General features: G+C 39.3%; 1 protein-coding gene across 4 annotated transcripts; it reads right to left on the bottom strand.

Annotated features, from left to right (window-relative positions):
• Nucleotides 1-1,168: 1,168 nt before the first annotated feature.
• On the bottom strand, nucleotides 1,169-27,067 carry CDC7 (cell division cycle 7). Of its 4 annotated transcripts, none has more exons than XM_048495724.1 (12): nucleotides 26,945-27,067; nucleotides 17,022-17,152; nucleotides 15,154-15,237; nucleotides 14,774-14,909; nucleotides 13,983-14,076; nucleotides 13,754-13,896; nucleotides 12,046-12,292; nucleotides 9,920-10,015; nucleotides 8,354-8,526; nucleotides 6,466-6,548; nucleotides 4,683-4,832; nucleotides 1,169-3,184 (listed from the first exon to the last, which is right to left on the bottom strand). In XM_048495724.1, the coding sequence occupies exons 2-12, from the start codon at nucleotides 17,101-17,103 to the stop codon at nucleotides 2,790-2,792; spliced, it is 1,683 nt and encodes a 560-aa protein (XP_048351681.1). In that variant the 5' UTR covers nucleotides 17,104-17,152; nucleotides 26,945-27,067; the 3' UTR covers nucleotides 1,169-2,789. The 4 variants fall into 4 exon arrangements, with proteins under 4 accessions (XP_048351681.1, XP_048351680.1, XP_048351682.1 ...); XM_048495723.1 differs by having other exon boundaries at nucleotides 17,022-17,133; nucleotides 26,945-27,066; XM_048495725.1 differs by having other exon boundaries at nucleotides 14,774-14,879; nucleotides 17,022-17,133; nucleotides 26,945-26,999.

A 27,067-nucleotide genomic window follows, 5' to 3' on the forward strand; every position in this document is an offset into this window, starting at 1 on the left:
TTTCCACAATCAGTATTCTGACATCTATAAACATTTATCCCTAACAGTTAATGCCGAAAAGTTTTTTCAACAAATTAGTCTTTTAAATATCTTGAATTAAGTATTATTATATTAAAAGCTGTTTTGCACCTGCAGCTCCAAACATTTTTTCACATCTTGTATGGAAGTTTCATTATAAATATTAAGATGTGTGGAGGTATGAATTTACATAACTAAATATTTTGTGGGTAGGCTCTAACCCATTTTTTCTATCTCATTCAGTTCTCATCTCTGCACCACCCTTCCCCCCCCCCCCCGTTCATATCACTTGGTTCATGTAGGTTTCATGACCCCCTTTTTGGACAGATCAAGGGAAACACCCGCCTCCCTCCCATTCCTTTTCCATCAGCAAACATGCTGGTAGGAATCTAATCCTGTAATTACGGTAACTAATTTTAGAAAGATACCAAGGTGGCCGTTTTAGTTTAATGTTTGTTTTCCAGTCTTTATGAATTATTTACTTGTAGTGTAATGCTTGGTTATACTTGTTTTAATGGACAAATATTTAAGAGAAATGTTCAATAATACTCATAATTAAAACTCTTCATAAGTGAGGAACTACAACAGAGAGAGTCATCATATAAGTATCCTCTCTTGAATGAGAACAGCTTTATCAGAAATGTCTTTGCCTGTGGAAATATTTATTTTGCTCTCATTTAAATTTTTTGAAGGAAAAAGCCAGATAACTCAAAACTAAACATACACATGCTTCATGTTCTCTAAAAGTAGTAAGAGTAATTTGCGATCCAAGATGTTTGATATTAAAATTAACCATAGTATCCTGACATTATCTATGCCTGTACAGTGCCGTCCCCCCTTCAAAGGTGATTCCACATATCAAAACACAATGTAACTCAGATATTTTCCTTCTGGGCATAATGGATACAGAAAATGCAATGAATGTCTGAGACAAACTCTTTTTAACTTATTTGTAGCCCAGTCTTATGCAGTTATTCATAAATAAGGCCCAATGAGTTCAGTATTGGAGCCTCAATGATCATATTTGATTACAAAATTTGTTATAGGCTTAACACAATAATTGTCCTTTGATTTAGGAGCCTACTTCGTGTTTGCTGTAACAAACAAAAATAACACTTCGACTGAAGAAATTCCTTCCCCATCAATATTGTGATGTGATATTTCATCTTTATTAGAAAAAGAAACCTTATTTTGGCCATTCCAGCAAAAACAAAACTTTTGAAATAATTCAGACAATCATACAAGATATAGGAAAGAATCAATGAGCAAGTAGCTGATAAACCCTGGCAAAATAGGCAAGGTGCTTGCTACATAAAAAATAGAGGTTGTGTAAAATGTAAAGCAACAGTACATATCCCAAATGTTTATAGAGATGGAAAGGTGTCATACTTCTCTACAAGAACAGAAATTTCAAGAACACAGTTGATACAACTTTTACCCCACTTCACTAACAATTAATATGAAGCAAACCTTTACAGGATGCCCCAAATCGTGGCTACTTCAATTGCCAGTAATATTCTGCCACGGTGTGTAAAGCAACTGACCCCAATAGATAAATGAACAGGGAAGAGGGGGAAATGAGGACTTTACATTTGGATGTTAATATATGACAGCGTAGCTATGACTTTCAATCATCCACAATGAGAGTATACCAAAGGACACACTGCTTTGAGCCATCCGAAACTCAAAGCCATTTCTTCCATGGAGAGAAGCAATGCAAATGTGTTATTCACATGTTGTTTTCAGTGAATAGTATAAGCTCTCTATTATGTTAATTAACACTTTACTCCTGCAAGACTGGAAGTAAAAACAATTAAAGAATGAAAATTTTCTCAGTCACAATCATAATGGCCAGCCTCAGTGGCGTAGATGTCATGGGGACAAATGCCCTGGACACCCCCTTGGGAGTCACATGGGGGGTGGAAAAATTGCCCCCCACACTTCCGGGAAGGAGAGGTGTGGCTAGCTCTTGGCACCACGTGCGTGTGCCACCCGGGCCAAGGACTGCTCGGGCAGTATGCGCACAACATGCCAAGGCCCAACCATACCCCTCCTCCTTCCCAGAGGTGGCTGGGCCTTGCCCCCCTGCAGAGCCCCCCCCCCCCAATGGCAGCTTGCAAGGTCTCCTGGGAAGTATACTTTCTACCAGGCTACTTTTTCAGAAGGCTGATTTTTGCAGCCAACTGAACTCTGGTAAGTGGGGGGGGGCACTGCAGGGAGTGGTGGTGCTGGGAGCCCAGGCGCCATTTTGCCCAGGGGGCCATTCTCCGCCCCCCCCCCCCCACGCCACAGGCCAGGCTTTTAAGGCACACTTGAACAGGCATTTGAAGCTGGGATGCAAGAAACTTCAGTAATTCTAGGAGTCATAAACAACATGAGACAAAAATTTTAGGCAGACTGCTTTTGATGGTGTCCATACCTCATTTGCCTTGGTCTAGGGAGCAAAGTAGTGTAGTGTCATCAATAACCAGACTACATAAAAGATGCCTGTGAATGCATCTCAATGGTACAACAGAATTAGAAACAATTAAGATACACTACCCTGAAAAAAATCTAACAATAAACAGTCTATGTCAGTTGCCCACCAGAAGTATGTTTAATAGTTGATCAGCTTTATAGCTACAGCAAGACGCATGCTGTTATGAAGCCATATAAATGAAAAAAAAAAAGATCCTTGCCGGGACTTTGATTTCATTTAAAGATCTGTGATGGTAGATACTCCCAGTGATACTCATCTATGCAGTAACTGAAGGACAATCATGAGTGTCTTTTCATGGCTTCATATTTTTGAAAAAAGGATGGAGCAAGGCATCCTTTGCGGTTATTCTTGTTGCAGGATTTAGGTCTAGCAGCCTATCAAGAAGATCATAGGCCTCATCAGGGATCGTGTCCCATCCTTTCAGATCAGCTGCTTTTTCTGAAGACCTAACATTCATGCCATCACCTTCATGACAATTTTTCTTCTGATGCTGGATGAATTTTTGGGGTGTCTGAGACACAAACTCTGAATTATTACTTATTTCAGCTGGTAATGCATGTTCCCGAAAAGGGTTGATCTGTACATCACCTGTTGAAACATCAGAGTTAATACTTTTCCCTCTCAGTCTTTCACATAGCGTTCTTAGATCCAGTGCTGGGATTTCTTTGCTGCACAACACTGATTTACCTGTGTGAAAAACACAATGGTTAGAATGTTTGTTACTGCGCTTTTAAAATACGCCATTATAATACTAACACAGGGACTAATGCTATACATACATTAAGTAGTGCTACACAGCTGCCAACTAATGTAACTCAATTGTCACCCTCAACTTTTCATAGGAATTTAGCATTTTCTTTCTGTAAATTTCCCCTGGCCTGTGTTGAAATAACTTTTATACAGAGGCTTGATGACCAGAATCTGCATCTGTCTTATTGCTGTTTTGCAATGAAACACAAAACAGCTAGTGATAGTGAGACCAGTCCTGATTAAACAGACAAGAGGCCTAATACAGCAAAAGCTCCTATTGGAACAGAAGGCTGGAGTCCTAGCCTTCTCCATGCTGAGAACATTGTTCTAGCCCAGTGGTTCTCAACCTTCCTAATGCCGTGACCCTTTAATACAGTTCCTCATGTTGTGGTGACCCCCAACCATAAAATTATTTGTGTCTCAGTTCCTAAGACCATCGGAAATATGTGTTATCCGATGGTCTTAGGCAATCCCTGTGAAAGGGTCATTCGACCCCCAAAGGGGTCGTGACCCACAAGTTGAGAACCACTCTTCTAGGCATGCATACATATACTGAGACACAAGAAGTTGTAAAGAAAGGCAATTCACTGTGCACATTTGTAAAATAATACAAAGTTCTGGGAACCCCATCTGTTTTAAAACCCACTAACCAGATGAATTTATTCAAATTTTTATTTCCACTCAAACATTTGTAATAAAACAAACTGATTCTCTGTTTGTTTGCTCTGTAATGTGCACACATGGTATTCTAGGACATTTGTTAGGAATAAATTTCTAAAACACTAAGAATGGCGGATATCCAATAAATGCATGTTATGATGCATGAAGGTGTTCTTTATGTGAGGTAACAGGGCAGTTACTGGCCATGATTGACTGTGCGTAAAAACATCATTTCATTAACTTAATTTATAATGTTTCATATATGAATACCATTGGCTGTGTTGCTATGACTTCTTTGAAGAAAAAATAAAATGGAGAAATCCAACATGTTCGGAGCCGGGGGGTTGGATACTACCAGATTTCTGGTCTGTCTCTTCCTATTTCCTTGTCCCCCATAGATGGATTCCACATGGACCAAAAACAGCAGTGTGAAAACGTTGTAAATCTTTTAACACCGTTTTAAGCCATTTTACACCGTCTTTACACCGTTTTCACACCACTGTTTTTGGCACATGAGGAATCCACCATAGCAACTGTAATTCCTGTGAGGCTTTTGTGCAACTCCACAAGTCCCACAATCCTCAGCATGTTCAGGGTTCCAGAAAGTTCCTCTCCTCGTTTTGTTCCCAGTGAAAATACTTGTTCAAAACAAGGAATCCCAGTGCCACGTTATATGAAGTTATACAAGTCTCTGGGATATAAATTATCTATAGAAAACAATCTAATAACTACAAACATATTTAAAAATACAAAAACAAATACAAAATTTGCATACCAAATGTTTTAGCAGCCTGAATAGTTTCCTTGGATCCACGAATTGTCATGATCTGTGCCAAAGCTGTTAAATCATCACTTGCTTTATAAAATGGATACCGGCCACTCAACAGAGAGAGGAATATGATGCCTGCAGCCCACATGTCAATTGCTGCAATTAAAAAAACCCAAACCCTTCAGTAACATATAACTGGAGTTTTTCTCCCCCATTTAAGAGACTTAGGAGTAGTAACCACAAGTTGATTTAAAAGCATTTTATATGTAGTTCCAGTGTATGAATTTGCTCTACTGATCTAAGCAAAGGTACATGTGCATAATTGTAACACTGACAAGGTACATGACAAAACTTGGGTCTCTCTGATCCTAGTCCAGACGCTATCCACTACAACACACCTGTTAGTATGTAGAACTGAATATTAAAGAGCATGTGCTTGTGAAAACATTTAAATGGTCATTTTGCAGAACGGTCCCAATTCAGTACTCTACATACACATATCAAGATCCTTCATGTCTGCGTTTCTCCCTTCTCTTCAATGTGATATATTGAGTAATAGGCTGGAAGCAGTCAGAGCTTGGAGCCACAGATCTGGGATGTCACATGAAATTAAGATCCATAAGATCCATGGGATTTCACATCTTGGTATCCTATGCACAAATTCTGAATATATATGGCTCTCCAATTTAGAGACCAAAATTCAACATACTGGATTCTCAATGGACTCTTTCAGACTGCCAGATGAGTCTCATATGTTCAGAACCTTAAAACAGATATTATTAGATTTGGAATACCAACAAATGTTTCCAGCTCAACCACCTATTTGTTCTCCTGCCATATTAAAATTATCAACTTCCTACAGAAGAACAGCTCAATATTTATATAATTTAGATCATCCCTCTCATCGTAGAGCTTTTATGTTCGCTCAATTTAATGTTCTTTCCTCAAAAGTACTGGTTGGGAGATACCAGAAGATCCCACTGCAGGAGGGAACGTGTATATGTTCCCTAAATTCTATTGACACAATTCATCACATCATTCTGGATTGCCAGCTACATGCAATTCCACACAATATTTTTATTAATCCCTTACTCTGTTCTAAAGATTTCCCAAACAAGGATAACAGTATTCAATACTTGCTAATTGACTGCACTCCAGAGATGACTGATATGGTTGCTGTGTTTCTTGCAGAAATTGTCAAAGTAGTCTATCGTGAAATTTTTCTAGACCCAGTTACTATGTAATTTAAATGCCAATAAAGGATAAATGAATGGAAAGCACAGGAAAAACAAAAAAATACTCAGACCTCACAGACTTTGCTTCCTGTCAGACAGTACTGATCTAGGAGGCTGGAAAAATCTCTTCCCAATGTATGTGAACTGCCCTATGGAACTGAAGGGAAGAACACCCATATGCCAGCTGTACTAACACTATTAATCTGACATCCAGTAATATAAACAATGCACATTAACTTTTATAGTATTTTAAAAAGCTATTTGTAAGCATATTAATTATGTTTTTACCCAGACTCACACTGATTGGATAGGATCTCTCAAAACCTCTGAAGTATAAACAATTAGCACATTAAAAATTCTTAAATGTTTAGATGCAAAGCCAGATGCACAAGAGTCTGCTGCCTTCCCATCTATTTAAAAGAAGACATGCTGCAATTCCAGACCCTGTTTGGGTCTCAAATAAAACACACATTTCCAATTTAATTTTATTCCAGGGGGAAATGTTTTAATTATTTCGGACAGGAAATATCAAGTTTCTACCTGATCTACTGTACCTGTAGTTTGAATAGGGCACTTGGTTAGTACCTCTGGTGCTCTGAATCCAGGTGTGCCTGCCCTTGGGGCAACCTGCTGACACCTTTGGAGTTAAGACAGGAAACACAGATTTAGGAAGATATGAGCATTTTGTTTGTAGTTTGATAGCAAAATACTAAGATCTGCCTTCCTATAGATATGCCTTCCTATAGATATGAACATGATGCCTTCCTATAGATTTGAACATTCTGCAAGACACTCTTACCAGTTCCATCCAAGGCAGGACAATGACACTCTCTTGCTTCAATTCAGAATTAGAAAAGGTAATTCCACCTTCAGTGATAAACTTCTCCAGCTCTGGCAGTATAACTGCGCACACGGCTTGAAGACTTGCATTTCTCCAGCTAACAGAGACAGACTTCCTCTTAGAGAACTGTATGTGCACAAGATTTGCACTATTAGATAGGACAAGAAGTCTGTAATTGTGAGGAGCCTGCTCTTGTCGGCAAATCCAACCGAACAAATCTCAGAAAACTTAAACGCTAGAACACAAAACTCTATAATTGCACACTGCCAGTGAAATCAACATTTCATAACAATACCTCAGGTGCCCCACCTTCTGACATAGGCAGGTGGCAACCAGTAGAGGACCTTCTTAGTTATAGCACCAAATCTCTGGAACTCTATCTCCAGGGAGATTCATCTGTCCCCTTCCAATGCTGTTTTTTGTTCATTTGTTTCATCTCCTTGTTTTTAATCCACTAACCACCTTAAATGGCTACATCAATATTGTCTCTATATATCTTCCACACATTTTATGTACACACACATATATGCATTTATATACCGAACTGAGGTGCAGAGTTGTAAGCTGCAGTACTGCAGTCAAAGCTCTGCTGACAGCATGAGTTCAGTTTCAGGTAACGCTATGTGCGAGCTGCTTTCACCCTGTCTCTAAGAGCTCAATGCAGCACCAGAACTGTGGGGTGGGGGGAGAGGAAGTCTGGAAGCTGGCCTGACTGCCGCTATGTGGACATTGTGAAGGAGAAGGAGCTGTTCAAGCACCAGTACTGGGAGCTGGGCTTGGTACCTCTGGGGGAATGGGGCAGCTTCATGGCATCACTGGGTACAACAGCTATGCCAAAGAAATTCTCCATTGTTTGAAAAATAAGCATTTCAAAGAGCTCAAGGACCAGGTGGTAGATGGTCCAATACATATACCACAGCTTGCATTTAAATAACAAGTCATGTAATTTCTGTAGACTGTATAGAGGAATACTGACAATGTAACAAACCTTCTAGATAAAACTATTCATGCCTTTACAGCCCTGGCCCCTGCCTGGTGGAACGCTCTTCCTCCAGGTGCCCGGGCCCTGCGGGATCTTAGTGAGTTTCGCAGAGCCTGTAAGACCGAGCTATTCCACCAGGCGTTTGGGGAGGCCGGCTGCTGATTGCCCTCCCTTCTTCATAACATCAGTAGACCCTGCCGTCCCATCCCCCCTTAAGGGGTTTAGGATGTGGGACGCCATCTATTGTGTTTTGTAATTGTAATTAGAACGCTGTGTTTTAATGGGGTTTAGTTTTAATATGTACAGAGCTGTAATTTAATTATTCCTGGTTGTTTGTTGATTTTATTTTGTGTTCTGACTGTATACTCTGTGTTCACAGCCCTGAGCCCTTCGTGGAGGGCAGTATACAAACGTAATTAACAACAACAACAACAACAACTAATAATAATAATAATAATCAGAATATGTGCATTCTAAGAATACCAGTACTGACAGTGAACACCTGTGTGAAATTGTTGACTATAGAGTGAGAATTTGGTGTGGATTCATATAGAAGTCTTTATGTTTCTAACATTCTTTTTTGCACAGAAGCTTGTTTTGCTGCATCAGCACTAATTACCTTGAGAGACAAATACTGCAGACTCTATCTTTTCCATAACAGTTGCAGGTCAAGTTAGCTGGGCAACTGCTGGCAGCTTTTTTGGCTAAGTCACTGTTCACAGTAGAGGTGACCTTCTTCTTTGCTGACAGTTTTCTAGATGCAATATCGGTCATCCTGGGATTCTTGATGAGCTACATTTTTAAAACAGGAGATATTTAAGCACAACTTCAACTTTAGCTACTCTTGAAGACATAAAAATTGTATTACACAGCATTTATGTTGGCAGCCTGCCAAATGCACAACACTTTCTAGCATAAATCCCAGTGGCTATTAAACATAGCAAAGTATTTCAAGAATTCCAGTTTTAAGGGGCTCTAAATGGAATTAGACAGTTTACTGCTTCTAATATCCAGAATACTTTAACACTACGGAGAGTGTTGTAAACATGGCAGCGGGGGAGTGGGGGGGGGAGCAATCCCACCTCACAATCCTCCTCTTTGCCTAGTAACACATCACTATGGGAATGTTATCATGCCACATATTCTCCTATCCATATAACTGGGGTAGAGAAATGCATGTCCTGATGGCATGTCACATGCTTCTATGGATGTACATTATTGAAGGGGAAGTAGGAATTTATCACTTCGCTGGATTTGTTTCTAGAAGCTGCCCTAGGATTGTATCCAAATTTAGTTCTTCCTTTTACTTTGTTGTCCCATTGATTCCACTGGGTTGAAGTCAAATTGGCTTCTGTCCCATCTCTCTGCTCAGCAGAGTCTGAAGGCTTCTTCCAGCATAAAGGGACCTTCCCACAAGTTAAACAGCACTTTCTGCAATGGAAGGTCAATTTAAGTCTTGAGACCTCAAACTCTGCTGAGCTGAGTGGTAAAACATGCAAGTGTGTCCAGATCTGGGCTCTGTTAGCTGGAAAGAAGAGATTCTCTACCAATTCACCAAAACTTTCCCACCTGGGTGCCTAAAATAATTAACCTGAGAGCAGATAACTAGCTATTAAGACGCCCAAAGTAGAAGTCATTATTGCAATATTACTATCACTATTTCTAACTATGCATAATTTTTACAAAAGTTACTTGAAATCTAATTTTGTTTGCCTGGCTATCAACATGCACAACAACTAACACCGGTCTGTGTAGACAGAGGATAATAAAAAAATCTGTATGAATTAGAATTTTTGAGCATTTATTATTATATTATTGTGGAACAGTTAAAATATTTAACAAAATTAGGTACATTCAGTTCTCTAATATGTAGGGCATATCAGGCAAATCTAACCAAAATACTCCTTACAGAACTTTTCTCTCTTAACCAGCAATTACAAAACGAAAAATAGTACATTGCTAGAAAAGCACTTGAATCACTGAAAAGTAAGTTAAGAAGGCAGACATACTTGAATCACGTCAAATGTTTTTCATTCAAGCAGTCTGGAAACTAGTATCATAGGAATACAGAATATATTTTGAGTAGCTAGCATGCAGTTTACATGCTTAATTTAGTCTTAAAATACAATTAATTGTAAATGTGTAATGAATATTGATGACTTAATTTATTAAAAACAAAGTTTACTTTAACTGTGGAGTTGTCTTGAAATATGGAACTTCGGATATTGAAATTTCTCTCCCCAAAGACAGATCGTTGCATAGAATGGCACTCGGACCCCTCCTAGAATGTCAGGAAGAGGACAAGAAGGTTTCTATCATTAACACACTGTCAACTGTAATCTGTCTTTCAAAAAGTGTTGTGAGTACACCACTTCGGCAAACTAACTTCATGTGAAGAAAATACAGTCTAGACTAAATAATAAGCATGCTTGCATAGTGAATCATGCCTCATTTGAACTGCAATACAACATCCCAATTATAAAAGTTCACAGAAACTGGAGTCCCACTCTTCGACATTCACTGTAAGACCTCCAGCTAGCCAGGAGCCATATTTTCAAAACTGTCATAGTATTCCAATATGCTTAAACAATTTAGATAAGTGAGACTGAATTATATACAGAGACTCTTTGGAAATAATTTGGAGCTAGGTTATACATTTAAAATATTGGGCTTTGTAAATCACTACTACTACTAGCCCACTGCAGGATGGAAATAATTGTAAGTGAAATAGTTGGAATATGAATTATGCTAACATGGAAACACTGAGAGTCCCTCAATATGGTGTGTGTGTTTGTTGTCAAGTTACAGCTGACTTATAATGACCCCACAGGTTTTCAAGGCAAGAGATGTTTAGAAGTGGTTTGCCATCCATTGCCTACCTCCTTGTGGGCTGAGAGTTTTCAGAGAAGTGCGAGTGGTCCAAAGTAATCCAGCAGGCTTCATTTGGAGGAGAGTGTGTGTGGGGTGGGGGGTTAGAACTCTGTTCTCCGGATTACAGTCTTGACTACTATTCCATGCTGGCTCTCAAATCTAAAACTTGAGTTTTGTAAATCACTACTATTACTAGCCCAATGCAGGAAAGAAACTATTCATTTGGGGAATGAAAGTCGGCACATGCTTACATGGGAACGCTGACAATCCCTTTACATGGTTTACTTGCCCTTTTAGACAATTAGAATTAATAAACTGTGGACAAACATGCCAGCTTGGCGCCTAAGTTCCCTTTCTGCTAGTTCTCCAATTCACTCCTCTCAAGATATTACTTGGGGTGTACTGGCCCACAAGAACATAACTTCAGGAGGCACAAATCACTGGAGTAGGAAGGAGGAAGACTGTAAAATTGTTGTTTATACAGTGCAGCTCTTCCTTGTGCTGCACAGGATCCAGGCCAAACACTTGTGGTTTCATACATCTGTTTACACTGGACTTCTTTCTCATTCTTCAATTTCTAGCAGTTCTGCCCACTGAACTTTATTCCCCTCTTACTACTTCAAGAATGGGAAGGGGGAAAGATAGCTACAGCAACAATGTCAGTGTTATTGTACATGTATATTAAATGTCATATATTGAGTCAGAGTGTTTAAAAAAAATTGACATGAATCTTTTCCATTCTTCCAAAGCACTATAAAACACAGAATGGTGATTTCTAAGTTCAAGTTAATTCATGGAGAACTGTATACAAGATTGCAAATGCAGTTTGATAAATATGCCTTGGAAAAATGGAAGGTACTATTTTACTGCTCTAAATAACATTAATTTGATAAACAAGAGAGTATTAAAAATTCATATATCCATGCTGACATCCATGTTTTCCAACTGAATGAATTCCCTAGGGTCATATATTTGAAGTACTTTATCATATTAGAAGCATCAACATCCACCTCTTCCTTCATTTTTACATTAACAAGGAACCACAAGTGAAAACAGGTTGCTGATAACATGGTTAAATAGACAAATTCTTATAATTTGATAGTGTACACTGACACTAATATTCAAAATAGGACACCTCAGTACAGAGAAGTGATTGTAACAGCAGAATCCAGATGAAGGGTTTTTATTCTGTGATAATTCATCCTGTACTTTACAGTATCTTGTTAAGGCTTTCAGATAAACGCTGTGCAGGACTAATTACTATGGAGAAAATAGCTGCAGTTTTGTGAGTTGCATGATTTTATACACAATTTTTATTATAGAAGCACAAAGGGTCTGAATCAGAGGCTGAAATTTTATTCCAGCATTACAACTCCCCCTGTTGGATGAAGTAATAATTAAGCATGTTAACACAGAAAAATCGAGGCAATAGTACAGAACCTTTCTTTTGTGTCCTTGTTTAATCTGTGTTTGTGAAAAGGAACAAGGCCTTTTAGTAGCAGTTTTTGAGGCTGACTGATGAATTAGCTGTCGAGGTGCCGTGGAAATGACGGAAACCTGACTTCCCAAAGTTGGGTTAGGTTTGTGTGCAGAACCTCCCTGCTGGGCTTCAGACAGGGCACCTTTGAGAAGATCTATTTTTGTGTCAGGAGTCCCTTGTGCCAGACCAAAGTCAACAAGGGCATACCTAAAAGACAATTCGGGAGAGACAGAACAACAAACAATTTAAAATTTATACTACAAGCAAAACACCAACAGTTCTTGATGGACCCCTCACATGCTTCAGTTATCGCCTTGAAGAAATAAATGAAGTCTGTATGTCTGACTATGCTGTAGCATGCATTCCAAATACATATTTAATTTAAATAACATCCTTTTAGCTCCCTTTGCAAAAAAATAGTTATTTTCTCTCACTTGCTGAACCCTAATTTTTGTGGCGGAGAAGATTCCTTATATCAAAATATAGGCCCTTTCTGCACAACACAAATAAAACATTTTCAGGCAGGAAATAAGGCATTTTCTCCATGGAGTTCCACATGATTTAGTCCAAAACCTTTTACTTCCTGCCCGAAAATGTTTCATTTGCATGCTGTTTCCTAGCTATTCTTTTTTTGAAAACGTTTTCACTTGCTGTGTGATCTTTTAAAAATGTTCCCCACGCCTCTCCACAATCCCTGGACTTCCTCATTAGTGCTGTTTTCTGTGCTTGCACCAGCTATCATGTTCTGTACTTCTGGCAGTTTTTAAAAAATTATTTTGGGGGGTTGTGTCTATATAGCTATGAAAACATGATCCCTCAAGAATCTCAGCATGAGGCTTTGAAGTTTCATAGCTATGAATTTAAAAAGTAAAAAAAAAAACAGAACAACCATGAAATGGCAGCCAGAAAGCATTTTCAAGGGGATGAGTATGGACAAATGGATTTTTTTGAAAATGTTTTGCAAACATTTGCAAAACGTTTTCAGGGGCTTGTGTGGAAAGGGTCCATAATTTTCATGACAGTGCACATGATAAGCTTCAGATGGGATAATATGAGGGATCTTAAAGGGAATTTCCACACCTCTCTTGACAAATGTTGAAGGAAATAAAATGCTGAAAAATAGCAGGAAGTCGTGATCCCTCAACACTGGCCTTGGCCTAATGTTGAGCCTAATGTTCCCAGACAACTAGAAAGGGGAATACTTAGTTTGGTCTGATAACAGAGAAGCATTAATTTAGGGATGAAATATATATTTGGTTGCAGACAATGACTTAGAGCTGCTGTTGCCAAAGAAATGCAAAGGTATATGTGTGTGTGTGCTGATGGGGGTGTCTGTGTGTGTTTATGGCAGAGAAACAAGGGTTGGGGTACAAAAGGTTATCCTCCCAATAGTTCAGTCCTGAAACCCCTTCGCTCTGGTTGTAGCATTGGGGATTTGGAAAACAGTAAGGGAGAGTGGAAAACATAGAAAGGGTTAAACACTCCTTTCCTCTGCCTGTTGAAATCATGTCCTCCCTTGCTGATTTGCAGTTGTTTGGCAGCAGTTCAGGATGGACTCAGTTTTATGGATGAGGTACATATATTGCTGGAGCAGTTTACTTTGTTCCCTATATGTGATGCCTAATTCCCATATAAGAGCACAACACATTCAAAATGGAGTAGACTTACTCTTTCAGCTTCCTGTTATATAAGAAGTTACTTGGTTTGATGTCCCGGTGAACAATACCAAAATGATGAATACGCCTCAATGCTTTAATGAGGTTGAACATATAAGCTCTGACTTCTTCAAAAGAGAGAGAGTTTAAGATGTCCTGAAAGAATTGAAAAATAAATAACTAGGCAATGAACTGTAATTTTAAGTCCTGTAACAGTTTGAAAAAATAAGTTTGAAACTCACCAAAAAGGATTCATGTTCCAGATAAGGCATAACAATAACCACATGGTCATTTTTTCTAACACAATATTTAACTCCCATGACGTTATCCTGCCCCCTAAAAGGGTGAAGGGAAAAACACAAAATTTTAATCCCAGCATACAAATGTCAACATTTGACAGCGTAATGTGATCGCCATACTCTACTGTGTAGTACCCGAGACAAAAGTCTTGGCATACTAACAGCATCCCAGTACTGATGTGGACATAGATCCTTCCTGTTCGTTTGTCTAATGCCAACAAGCTCTTCTGATGCAAGGAGCCCTCTGATGACACAAAAGCTCTTCCACTAGCGGTGGAGGCTCTTGAGGTCACAGGGCTTTCCTTGCATCAGTGGAACAGGCTGATAGGCTCTAACTCAAAGAGCTGATTATGCAGAATGTTGATTACCTTGGCAAAGAATTAGAAAAAAGACTTTAGTGCATAACACGTGTAGGCCTTCCAGTACACACTGTCAATATACTTTAGTAGGAAACACTGCCGCATGAATCATGTTTTAGTATACTGTGTGTGTCTTACCATGCCATTGGCACTTCATTAAAATGTTAAATCAGAATACGGCTGTACTTCCCCTCTCCCACTAAACTAATCTGTGTGGTCAATGTATACATAACAGACATCTATACTGGGATGTAATTGGATATTTTAAAATATAATACATCAGAACAATTGCTAACTAGACTGCTATGTTTCCGAGGAAAGCCAGTTCTTGTGTAAAAGAAAACATTTTTTTAATTTAAATTTTTGCATACCTACCCAGCTATTATAAGACACTGAAGTTCAGCAGCAATTCGTAGAGGATGACTTGTAGGCACCAGGTGTTTCAAAGCTACTTTTTCTTCACGGCCTCCTCGTAATTGGACTATGGCCAAATAAACAGAACTAAATGTACCTGGGGAAAGGTAAGTTTATTTAATACACATTTAACATTCTTTAATTTAAAAGATATGGCTAATTTTATATTTCTTTAAAGCACTTCCGTTCCAGTAGTATCTTTCTACAGTTCATAAAGTTAAATGTTATTTAAAAGCCAGTATTATTGGATCACAAAGGCAGTCAGATGAACAGATGTTTTAATAAATGATAGCTTAATCTGTATTTGCTAAAAATATCAACACAACCATCACCACATTTACCTTCACCAATTTTCCCCTTAATTTTGAACATATTTCCAAGCTGCGGCACTGCTTGATAAAGCTTTTCGGTATCTGTACTTGCTCCTGTTAAGACATTAGAAAAAGATTTTGTTAAGTTGAGGATCAGATAATACTTCAAAAATACCCATGTTTTAAACAGTAAAATGTATACATATGCTATTAAGCACACCATCCCCAAAATTCATAAACATCCACACCAGTTTAAGTTGGTAATCCTCATATACCTAAAAGTCAGTGGCAATGAATGATTACAACAGACAGGTGTGTTCCCATTAGTACTGCTTGCCAAACAGGAACAAACACGAGTGTGGCTGCTTAGGGCACACCAGCACACCAGAATTTCTCAGTTGCAAACTTTTTCTAAGATTTTAAAATTGCTGCTTTTCATACTCCTGTCACTAGATGGCATGACAAGGTTGTTACATTGCATTTTTTACAAGACCAAGGCAAGGCACTCAGGAGTCATGTTGACATTATGGAATTATTCTCTGTTACACATCTAAAAATGCATTGGCAAGAGCCTGTGTGTTTGAAACTGACAAGAAAACCCTTTAACCAGATTCTACGAAGTGTTTCAACGCCATGTTTTTACAAAGGACAGCTGCTGCCACCTCAATAGGTTTTAAGCAAGCATAAAGGTGATATAAAGAACATTTAACAGTCAATCTGGGTCATACCCAGCTATTCACTATGAAACCCTTTCATGTTCACATCTGTTCGCAAATCAAACACACACAAACTCAGTAGTTGTGTATTATTGTATTTAACTAGCCCTAGATACTAAAACATACTTAAAAACAAACCACCAAACATGCATGGGAACAGGATGGCCTCCATATATGCTCAGCTATTCCAATTCAGAGTTCTAGAAAGCTGCAATGCATGGCGCTTTTCCACAACAAATATTTTTATAAGCTGTGGCAAGGCCGCCTCACACCAAATAAAACCACCCATGCTGCATCCCCAGCCACAGAACAATGTGTGCGCTCTCCCAGCTGGATGCCTTTTAGGGCAGCTTACTCAGCTGCCTGAGGCTAGAGCCACAAGGCAGCACAGTCTGAAGCAGCTGTCCCTGTGTGTGAGTTTCACCCTTTTTTTAGTCCCTTCCATATCCGTGCCTGCAATTCCCGCCTGAAAAAAACTCTAAAATTATTTCTGTGACCCCAAAAGGGCTTTCAGCTTGTGTTTTTCTAGCAGTGGTCTCCCACGCAATACGGCGAGAAAAAGCTTTTGATATTGAAGTTAGCTTTGAAAGTGTTTTGTGATATGGAGTCAGCTGTTCAAAGGGTGGAAAGCCAAAGAGTCCAAAGCTCTCTTCCTTCAAATTTTGTAAGTTCAAGCAGTTATTTGGATCTGAGCCATATATTATGATAAACGTTTGTACCTCATCACTTTGACCTCTGCATCACTCCCATGTTACTCAGTTTTGAAAGAGCCTAAATATAAAAAAGTAGGATTTTTTGGGAACTGAAGGGAATGAACATGTATGTTTAAAATGGTCAATCGCTTTAAAGTTCACCTTCCTCTGCAGGCTTGTCTGTACTATCACATACAGTATTTCCTCATCTCCAATCAAAGTAATATGAATTGGGTTAAAACAACCTAACCATCACCGTTGTATGACAGATTGTTATGCTGAAGGAACCCAAGAGGACAATAAAGGGAGAACTAATGAAAAGAGCAAGGAAAAGAGTAACATGAAATGCTAAATTCCAGAGAGGTAGGAGCATTGTCTGTTGCAACCAAAACAAAGAGCCTTGCAGCATCTTACAGACTGGTATCTTTAATCCTGTACAATTTTTCATGCGTTACAGCCTACTTTATAGATCATGTGTTAAAACGCATACCTGTCAGTTTCTTGCTGTATTCATACCTCTTACATGGATCTTCACAATGCAGGTGAGATCCATCCTCGTGAGCGGCTTCCATTGCAAAGCTACCAAAAGGTCAACAAGAGGACTGTGGGAACAGAGATGATCTTTTCAGAATTAATGGCCATGCTTTCCAGGGCCTGGCAGGTTCAAACAAATATTTTCCTTTCCTCAGTAGCCTCAACAGAAGGAGCAACACCCCAAGATAGTGAGGTAGATAATAAAGATGTTGGGGAAATGGTATATTGATTTATCTATGTACACCTTCCCTTTCCTTTTGGCTCAAGGCAGCTTGTATGCAATAACCAAAACATTATCAAATTTAACCAAATACCTTCCAACCCTTTCTAAAAACTGCCTGCTGGTCATACCCCATCAAATGCCTGGAAAAAACAAACAGGGCTTGCAGAGCCTCCTAAAAATTTTCCAATGAGGGGGGCTCAAATTACCTCTTCAGGGAGCCCATTCAGTGGAGTGGGGGCAACAATGGAAAAGGCCCAAGCTCTGGTTGATTCCAGGCTGCCACCTAAGGGGGAGAACAGCCAGCAAGTGGCAGTCTGAAGATAGTAGCTTGCATAAATGAACATGTAGGAGATAGCCCTTTAGCTATGTCTGCCCCAGCCGTGAGGACATAACCAGCACCTTGAATTGAACATGGAATCAAACCAACAGTCAGTATTATCTTTTCAAAATGGGCAACCTCTGTAGCCATCAGTCAGCTTCTAACAATAACTGAGCTGCTGCATTCTGGATCAGCTACATTTTTTAGATCCAGATTATCTTCAAGGGCTCACAACACAATGCATATTTTGGTTCTCTAACCTCAACTGTCAGAGTACAAGAATATGATTCAATGTGGCCAGATTCACTGAGTCCATGAAAGGAGAAATTTGGCAAACCAGATGCAGCCAATAGAAGGTTCTCTTGGCCAGTGCATCAGCCTGCTTTTCAAATGGGAAGGCTGGGTCCATCAGCACTCGCAGCTCTTAACTTGCACGGGGAAAGCCAACGCCACTGCATCCAAGACAAGTGGATCCCAGCCCTTTAGAAGGTGTTTCGTATGTCACGTAGTTTAATTTGGAGAGTTTCTAATAGTCTAATGCAAATTGTTAGAATACACAAAGCAACGCATTATTGATAATACAAAGTTCTAAATTATTTTGATTAGAGCTAGATATAAGCCATCCTAATAAAACATCTAAACGCTGAGGCAGTAGAAGCTAGACTGGTTATTTGTAGTGGGAAAACAGCTCCTCTTACAAAACTGTTGGAAGAGTCAGCTGGCTTGCCAGTCAGCAGGTGGCACCCCTAGTTACATTTTAGAACCATCTCCTTGTGAGAAATCTGAAGTGACTAATTTAAAATAGCATAATATTTAAACTACATTTCATCAGAAAAACAATTATGCAAAAAATTGTTTTTATATGTCATCTAATTAAAACTATTTTAAAATGAATAAGTATAGAATCAAAGATATTAAAGGGACTTTTGTTCTACCTCTCCTTTTGATATTTAACAAATGATTGTGATTGTTTAATTACTCCGGTCTTTTCATATTCATCAGTTTTAACAACGTGGCCATATCACAGACTAAACCATTTGTACACTGAGGAAGTTGACTTTGATTTGGTCATCAATTAAATACAACATTTTGATGTTTTGTTAAAATCTTTCCTAAATTTGACAACAGTTGTTCATTTTACTTAAGAAGTTTGGAGGAAGAAAATTAGGTTTTGTTGCATTAGAAGTGGAATCCTATATTGTTACACCAGTCTAAGATCCCTAAAATCAGTGGCAATAACTTTGCATAGGATCTTATTTTAAAAAATGTATTCATACTTATGTTTACAGCTTGCTCTCCCCATGTGTAGAAGGCATGAGGATGGGTAGCAACAGTTTAAGATACATTGAATAAATACATAGACTGAAACTAAATTAAAATCCCAGGACTTCACAGAGATAAAAGCACATTTTTTTAAAAAAAATTAAATCGTACTAGAGACCACTAGTACCATCTTTTTAAAAAGTGTTCAAATCCACAATGCTACTAAAGGACAGCAAGTAAATGTGCCAGATTTGGAAGTACTAGTATGACACCCATTAAAGGTCACCCTGAGTTATTTTGCATAACTAAGTGTATTTCAGATTCATAGTAGATGCAACCCCCACTTAGAACAATATTTGTAAATACTCACTGCCTTCAATGCCCTTAATAATACTGGCAATCCTACTCCTGGAAATGCAATCAATTTATTCTGAAGTATGAAAAGTCAAGGGGGAATCACACTTTCATTAAGATCATCATGATTAGTCCAAGGATTGCCGACGACTCAGAATTCCCAGTGATAATTAGAAATTGCTGACAATTATTTACCCTCATATCAAGGTATTCAAAACATGCATTCGAGTATAGTATGTTTTTCACTTTCTCTGATAGTATAAACAGCTATATAAATCATTTCTATGAGACAGCTTTTCATCATCTACCCACTCTTGCTAAGATACCTTTTCTCATTGCCCCCCAACCCAATCTTCCTCCAAGAGATGGTTCTCTCTTTGCCTTGCTATGTTGAGACAAAAGCAGGTGTGTAGCCATGTGGCATTCAAACATTTTCCAGTGTTCAGACAATTAGGTTCTATCACAAGAAAGGGAGGTCCACAGAAAGCCACATGAAATGTCCATCTGGAGCCTGTGCAGTGAATAGAGCCATATGGTTGTGATATACCATATATACTCGTGTATAAGTCGACCTGCATATAAGTTGAGGCACCTAATTTTACCACAGAAAACTGGGAAAACTTATTGACTCACGTATAAATCGAGGGTGGGAAATGCAGCAGCTACTGGTAAATTTCAAAAATAAAAATAGATACTAATAAAATTACATTAATTGAGGCATCAGTAGGTTAAATATTTTTGAATATTTATTTCAAAGAAAAACCGTAAACTAGCTCTGTAAGTGGAAAAGGGAGTCAGAAAAACCAATATGGTCTCAACAATAACTTTAAAAGTACAAAAATCTTAGCTCAACCAGCAACCAAGCTAAAACACAAGAGTTAAAATCCTTCAAAACTGGATTTTTGGTCAGGGGAGGAATGTTTATGTTAGCAGTACCAACATTTCAGAGTATCTTTAGGAGATCCTCCTGATGATACCACCCAGGTTTGGTGAAGTTTGGTTTAAGGGGTCCAAAGTTATGGACCCTCAAAATGTAGCCCCATCTACTATTAGCTCCCATTGGAAACAATGGGGGATGGGGCACCCTCTTTGGGGGTCCATAACTTTGGACCCCTTGAACCAAACTTTACCAAACTTGGCTGATATCATCAGGAGCGTCACCTGATGATATCCTGAAATTCTGGTGCCGCTAGCCTAAAAGCTGCGCCCCTGGCGGCTGACAAAAGTAAAAACCCTAAAATATTTTTTTAAAATACAGCTGACTCATGTATAAGTCGAGAGGGGCTTTTTCAGCAGAAAAAAATGTGCTGAAAAACTCGACTTATACATGAGTATATATGGTACATAACACTCTCTCCCCCCAGCAGTCACATACCTAACATAAACCCTGGTGACTGCTGGGATGGTGGAAACATGTCCAGTGCCCACTGTAAAGACACATGAAAAGTTCCCCAATCCAAAACCTAGAAAACAGAAATCTATGTTATTTTGCTTTGGTTTCTTTTATCCTAGGTAAATTATTAGAAAGAAAAGGAAATTCTGAAGCGCTGGCAAGCAAGGAAAAAAATAATTGAGACATTTCAAAGAACAAGGCATTTAAAATAATCTGATGAACCTGAAAACAGCAGTTTTCTAGCCAATTAACCTCTGACATGTACTAATTCCATGTATTTTAGAGAATATGTACTAACAGCATAGTACATTGTTGAAGTACTTCTTTCTTCTACCAAGGTACTCAATTATCATGTTAATGGGAAATCGGGCTTGTACAAATAAAATTAACATACTGTTCATGGACAGTGGATATCTCAGGAAGAAGACAGTGAAACAGAAATTCCTTCACCTTTCATTACGTGGCCCAGAGCCAACCCATTTCATTAGTGTTTGGAAATTATCAATGTCCAATTGCTATTTGGAAGATGTTGTGCAATGATCACATGGACTCAGCTAAGACATTTACTGTCAAGTGATTGCATCACAAAGGACATTATTGTAGTGGTAATGCTGAGATTAGGGACAGTGTTCCTCAATAATCTCTGCCTCTGACCTCAGTTACCTTTTCTTGAGTGGTAGAGGCAGAAGGAAGAGAAAACACAGAGAAGAACAAGTCTGAGAACGACACCCCCATAGCAGCCTCGTGAAAACTAGAAGGTCATCAATGGGGATTATGAATATTGTAGCAGGAAAGTTCTAGTATTTAGATTAAAGACAGACTTTGATTAAAACTGAGTGTGCCTTAGGAAGGAAGTCCAGTAGAATTTCTAGTACTTGACTGGCAACCACAAAAAGGTCTACCCTGGAACCAAGTTACTATTTCCCATCCTTGCTGCATGAAGTTTTCCTTTTCTTATGTCATCAAAGTACATGTTGCTGCTACCCATGAGTAAGTGCATTTGCTGAGATTGACTAGGGATAATATAGAAGTTGCTAGCTATAGAGCAGGGGTGTTGAACTCATTTGTCACAAAGGCCTATATGACAAAAATGTGACTAGGTTGGATTTGGTCCAGGCAGGGGTGGGATGGCTGCCTGCAGTGTGCAAGCCGGCAGTGGGCTTGCCAGCCCAGACTGGCAGTGGGGGTGTGGCTACCTTGGCTGCTGAGCCCACAGTGGGACTGCCAGCCCAGAACGGTACTAGGGGGGTAGTCATCGCTGGGAGTGGGTGGGAGTGGCTGCCTCAGCTGGCAAACCACAGAAGCCTCGCCAGCCCAAATCAGCATTGAGGGAGGTGGTCAGCACTGGATGTAGAGTTGCTGCCTCCACTGGTGAGCCTGCAGCAGACTTGCTAGCCCAAATCAGCATTGCGGGGGGAGGGGCTGCTTCATCTGGCAAGCCCACGGCAAGCTCTCCAGCCCAGACTGGTGCAGGAGGGGGGATGGTTTGTCAGGAAAGTGGGGTGGGTGCCTTGACCATCAGGAAAGTGGGGTGGGTGGTGCCAGGACTGGCGAGCCCACAGCGGTCTCACCAGGCCAGATCAGGAAGGGGGGGTTGCTTCAGCTGGCTCGCAGGTCTAATGAGCTCACTCTAGGGCAGGGGTAGGGAACCTGCGGCTCTCCAGATGTTCAGGAACTACAATTCCCATCAGCCCCTACCAGCTTGGCCAATTGGCCATGCTGACAGAGGCTGATGGGAATTTTAGTTCCTGAACATCGACCACTGGGAGTTCCTACTCTAAAGGCTTTCTACATCGAACCGTAGGACCATATGTTTGATATCCCTGCTTTAGAGTGCCTTCATCACTTGCCTCATATCTTATCTCTGCAAGAATGATATTTATATTGAAATTACACTATTTTAACTGCTGTGGACACTTGGTGGAGTCCTTGCGTGGTATATCACCATATCATAGCATTTAAAAATAAGTGTGCGCTTTTACAAACAGATTGTTTTAACAATTGTAGATGGACGGTTTCAATAAGGCTTGCACTGAGAAAGCTGTGTTGTAATTCAAGGGTAATGTTGATTCAGTGATTATTGGCTTCAGAAAAATCAAGTTTTGCTCTCCAGAGAGTTCAAGTTCTAATAAGGGATTAAGAGTCATTTGATTTGAAAGATCGTTTAATTTTCTGTAATAGAAAGCTGGGAGGGGACTAGAGGTCACATGACTGTGGTTTTGTCTCTCTCTCTCTCCCACCCATTGTTACTGGGCTATGCTTCAATTTGTTGTTTCCTATAAAGCTATTATCTCCAGTGGAACTAAACAAAAATTGCTAACCAATTAATTTTATTCCATTTTGGGAATGTTAGTATTCCAGAATGTACCATGTATTTTTAGGATGTTTGGAATTGGTTCCAGAACACCTTTCTGGATGTCTATCACTGTGTTTGAAGTTTTACATTGGATCACATGTGAAAACATGTTGTGTTTATTATGATGTTAGTGTAATTGTATCATTTCAATTATTTTTAAAAGCTATTTGTAAGCATTCCTGATTTTTCCAGAAAGATGGGTTAGGAACATTTTAAAATAATAAATAAATGCTAGATTGACGAAGCCCTGACCTAGATAGCCCAGGCTAGGCCGATCTTGTCAGATCTCAAAAGCTAAGCAGGGTTGCAATCCTGAGGCAGACAATGGCAAATCACCTCTAAATGCCTATTGACTTGAAAACCCTAACAGGGATTGCCATAAATCAGGTAGGAATTGATGGCAAAAAAAGAGGAAATGGAACAGAAGTTTCAAAATGATGCAGAGCTTGAAATTAGAGACCACTAGTAGTTTAGCAAAGGTTAAATCAAAATCCAGCTACTGGAATTAATTTTATTCCTGAAATTTTGATTAGCCAGCTTCATTTCAGTCTACTGTCGGCTTGTGCCAATTAATGCCAAGAGACAATTTGTTTAACCCATACTAGTCCAACATGTAAACTTGCATAACAAAATGGTAATTTTCTTTTTAAAAATGTTAACAATTTCACAGCCAACTAATAAACTACCAGAAAATGGTAGGGAACATGTAACAAAAGACATTGAATTACTTTTGAGGGAAACCAGAAATAGCCAAGACATAAAAGCCATCTCAAAACAGCATTAAAATTAAGATTAGGCTTGTGTATTACAGTGACGCAGCTTCAGAACCAATTCAGCTGTCTTTTAAACTGTTTAGTAACTGCAGTTAAATTTGTCTATTTTCTCAGTTTCTGTTGCTGGACAAATATACTCATCTATTACAGCACAAAATGTGGAAATCATACTTCCATGATCATTATGTGAGCTCCATCAAGTCATTGGTCTGGAGAGAACATCTGGGGCTTGTCAGAGCAGGTTAACTTTACACGGTAGCTCCTTTTAGCAAGACTCCTGGTCAAATACAAGCTTTCCACTGCATTTAAACTGAAAGTTGCAAGCATAAATATTAAAAAAACCAAGCACAATCTACCATAAACTTTGTCATTTAGTTTGTACATGACGTGAAACTATTTCTAAACTCACTGAACACAGTGCTATCCAAATGTATGGAATACTATACTTTCTGTATAGTTTTTCTCCTGTAAAATTAAAACTGTTGTCTTTATCATTAGCAAAGTCTGTTTATTTAGGCCATTAATCATATAAGCCTATTTGATATATATTTGTAGATTTTCAAATTAGAATACATTCATAATTCAAAACAAGATTTCACAAAGCTTGCTAAGTTAATTAAAAGCCAGGGAGGCTACCTTCTAAGCAATAGCCAGATTTCCTTCTAGCAAAGAGGAACAATGATTGTCCCTGGCCTGAAGGCCATCCAGTTGTTCTTGACTTGTGCCAGAGCATCCTTGACTAACCAGGGTCGTTAAAGATGAGGCCCAGTTCCACCAGGCCTATACGGTTGAAATAGACTACCAGGCTCATCGTTGAGACAACAATGATTAATACGACTAACACCATATACCACAGTGGATAGTTGGACCCTTCTGATTTTTGCCACTGGTCTTTCCATCTTACCAGCCCTGATTTTCACCTAGGCTATTGTATTGTTGGCTACTGTATTGTTAGGTATTGTATCCCCCAGAACCTTAGTAGCGCTAACATCTTCTGTTTTAATCCAGGAGTTGTTCATTTTATTAAGCACCATCTTTTATGGTTTTAGGTGTAATCTACTGAATTTACTGTTGCTGTCCTACTAGTTTAAAGTTTATTGTTATTGTGTCTGTATGTGTGTTAGCTGCCCCAAGTTTTGCTAGACAGGGAAAGGGCATGATACAAGTATAAACAGTAAACAAATGGACAAATAATTGTATCAGAAAGTTATCCCTTTTACTTCAAGACAAATACTGAACCATCCTCTGTGTGATTATCTCCACAAAAACAAAACTGCAAGAAGTCAATGGAACAATTAAGGCTATAGTCCTATGTAAATGTTACCTGACAGTAAGCTCCATTAATCAAAATGCAGTTTTTTTCTAAACAGACAGAAGATTGCACTATAAAACATTAATAGTGCAACCCTATGAAGAGTTAGTTCATTCAAAATGGGTGTAGCGTCTTTTTCATACATACACAGTGTAAGGATCTTGAGAAAAGAACCCAATTCCTCTCACTTGCTAATAAGTTAGATGAAATGAGTTAGTTGAAAGCCATCTCTCAGAAAAAACCCATTGTTCCCCTCTAACCTATCATCTCAATCTGATTTGAGAAGAAGGGATCCCAGGAACAAGCACAGTTTTATACTAGTGATGGTCCTTATGAGTAGCTTTAGAAAGAAGTTCAACATTCAGTTCTATTCCATTTATAATACTAACATTAAATTAATGCCACAGATCTCCACCTGCACTGGCCACAGAAAGCACACAGCTGCACATGAAAACCTCATCATGTTCACTAGCAGAATTCACTACATGCACACAGAGAGTAGAACAAGTTCTAAATGGAGGACCCAGTTCAAAAACTTGGAAAACGTTGAATTAAGACACTGGGGATAACTGACAATGTTAGAACCATCAGCATCTTCAACAAGCCTCTCCCTACTGAAGGCCTGCAACATACAGGATACAAAATGAGAGGCAAAATGAACTGTACCACTGCAGACCACAGATGCCCCCTCATCTAACGTCTCTGCAAATCCAGAAAGCTTGCAACAAAGCCTTCCACATTCAGTGCATTTGTTTTTTAGAAGACCCTGCCCTTCTTCCAAGGAACTCAAAAGAGTATCACTCTTCCCATTTTACCCTCACAATACAATAAGATATGTTAGGCTGGGGTAGTGTTAAGTAGCTTAGGGTACCCAGCAAGTTTTTTTTAGAAGAGTTGGGACCTCTGGCTCTCATATCGTGTTCTGAAGCACTAACCATTAGTGAAAGCTAAGTATGCAAGCTTTCCGTACCCACAAAATTATTAATGATGGGGGACTTTGAACAACGTAACTCTTTACCTGAAAACTTAAGTGGGGCAGCCCATTTTATCTCCTCAGCAGTCAGTCATTTCATTTTGCTACACAGCTGCAACACCAGGCCTAAGAGTCAATATTCCAGTATGATATCCACGTTAGACTGCTATAGCTAAAGCAATGGAGTAACACGGCCCCTTTTACAGCTGCAATCACACCTATGCTTTCATTTAGGAACAGCAACTCTGGAAATCAGTGGGGCTTATTAGGTGGGCTAGAGCATTCAAAATCACACAAAGAACATAAAACCCTGCAGGCTCCTGCTCCACTTATGTGTGTGTGAGAGGGTGGGAAAGGAAACAATGACCGAGAAGGCACTTGTCAGCAGCCCCAATATAACCTGGACAGGGGTTGGGATTTTGCAAGTGTCTGTCACAGCTCAGTTATAAAAGAGTTAACTGTTTGTATGTAAATAAGTTGCTGAAGGTTATGACCTGATCTATTGATTAGCTATTGGTTCCGTTGTTTGAGCACACAGCACAAAAGGTAGATGACACCATGTGAGACAGCAGATAGGTAGCAAGATGTAGCCCAACATACAGAAATGTGGATGTGTAACAGGAAAGAAAGGATTTCTTATTTTATCTCCATGTAACCATAGTTAATAAATTCATATATAAAAGGCAACTGAGAATCTGTCTTTTCTGTTCTACTCTGCAAATTTAAAAAAATATATATATATCCTACAGCAGGCCCCCATTAGGCTCCAGGCCCCCAATATTAAAAAAGGCACTCTGTCCCATTCAAAGAAAATTTCTCCCGCAAGTTTGGCGGGAAACTTTCGCAGACACCAGCATTCCCCTGGGCAGCTGCATAAAGCCGAAACAGAGCAACAGAGGAGGGCTGAAACTACCTGTGGCGAGAAAGGCGCCGGTTCTCTCTGCAAGGAGATCCTCGTTGCTCACGAAGACAATTTATTTCTCTTCCACCCGATTCCGGTCTTTGACTTGATGATGCCGCCTTCTGCGGACAATCC

Source organism: Sphaerodactylus townsendi, linkage group LG05, assembly GCF_021028975.2.
Source record: "Sphaerodactylus townsendi isolate TG3544 linkage group LG05, MPM_Stown_v2.3, whole genome shotgun sequence".
Classification (NCBI taxonomy): Eukaryota; Metazoa; Chordata; class Lepidosauria; order Squamata; family Sphaerodactylidae; genus Sphaerodactylus; species Sphaerodactylus townsendi.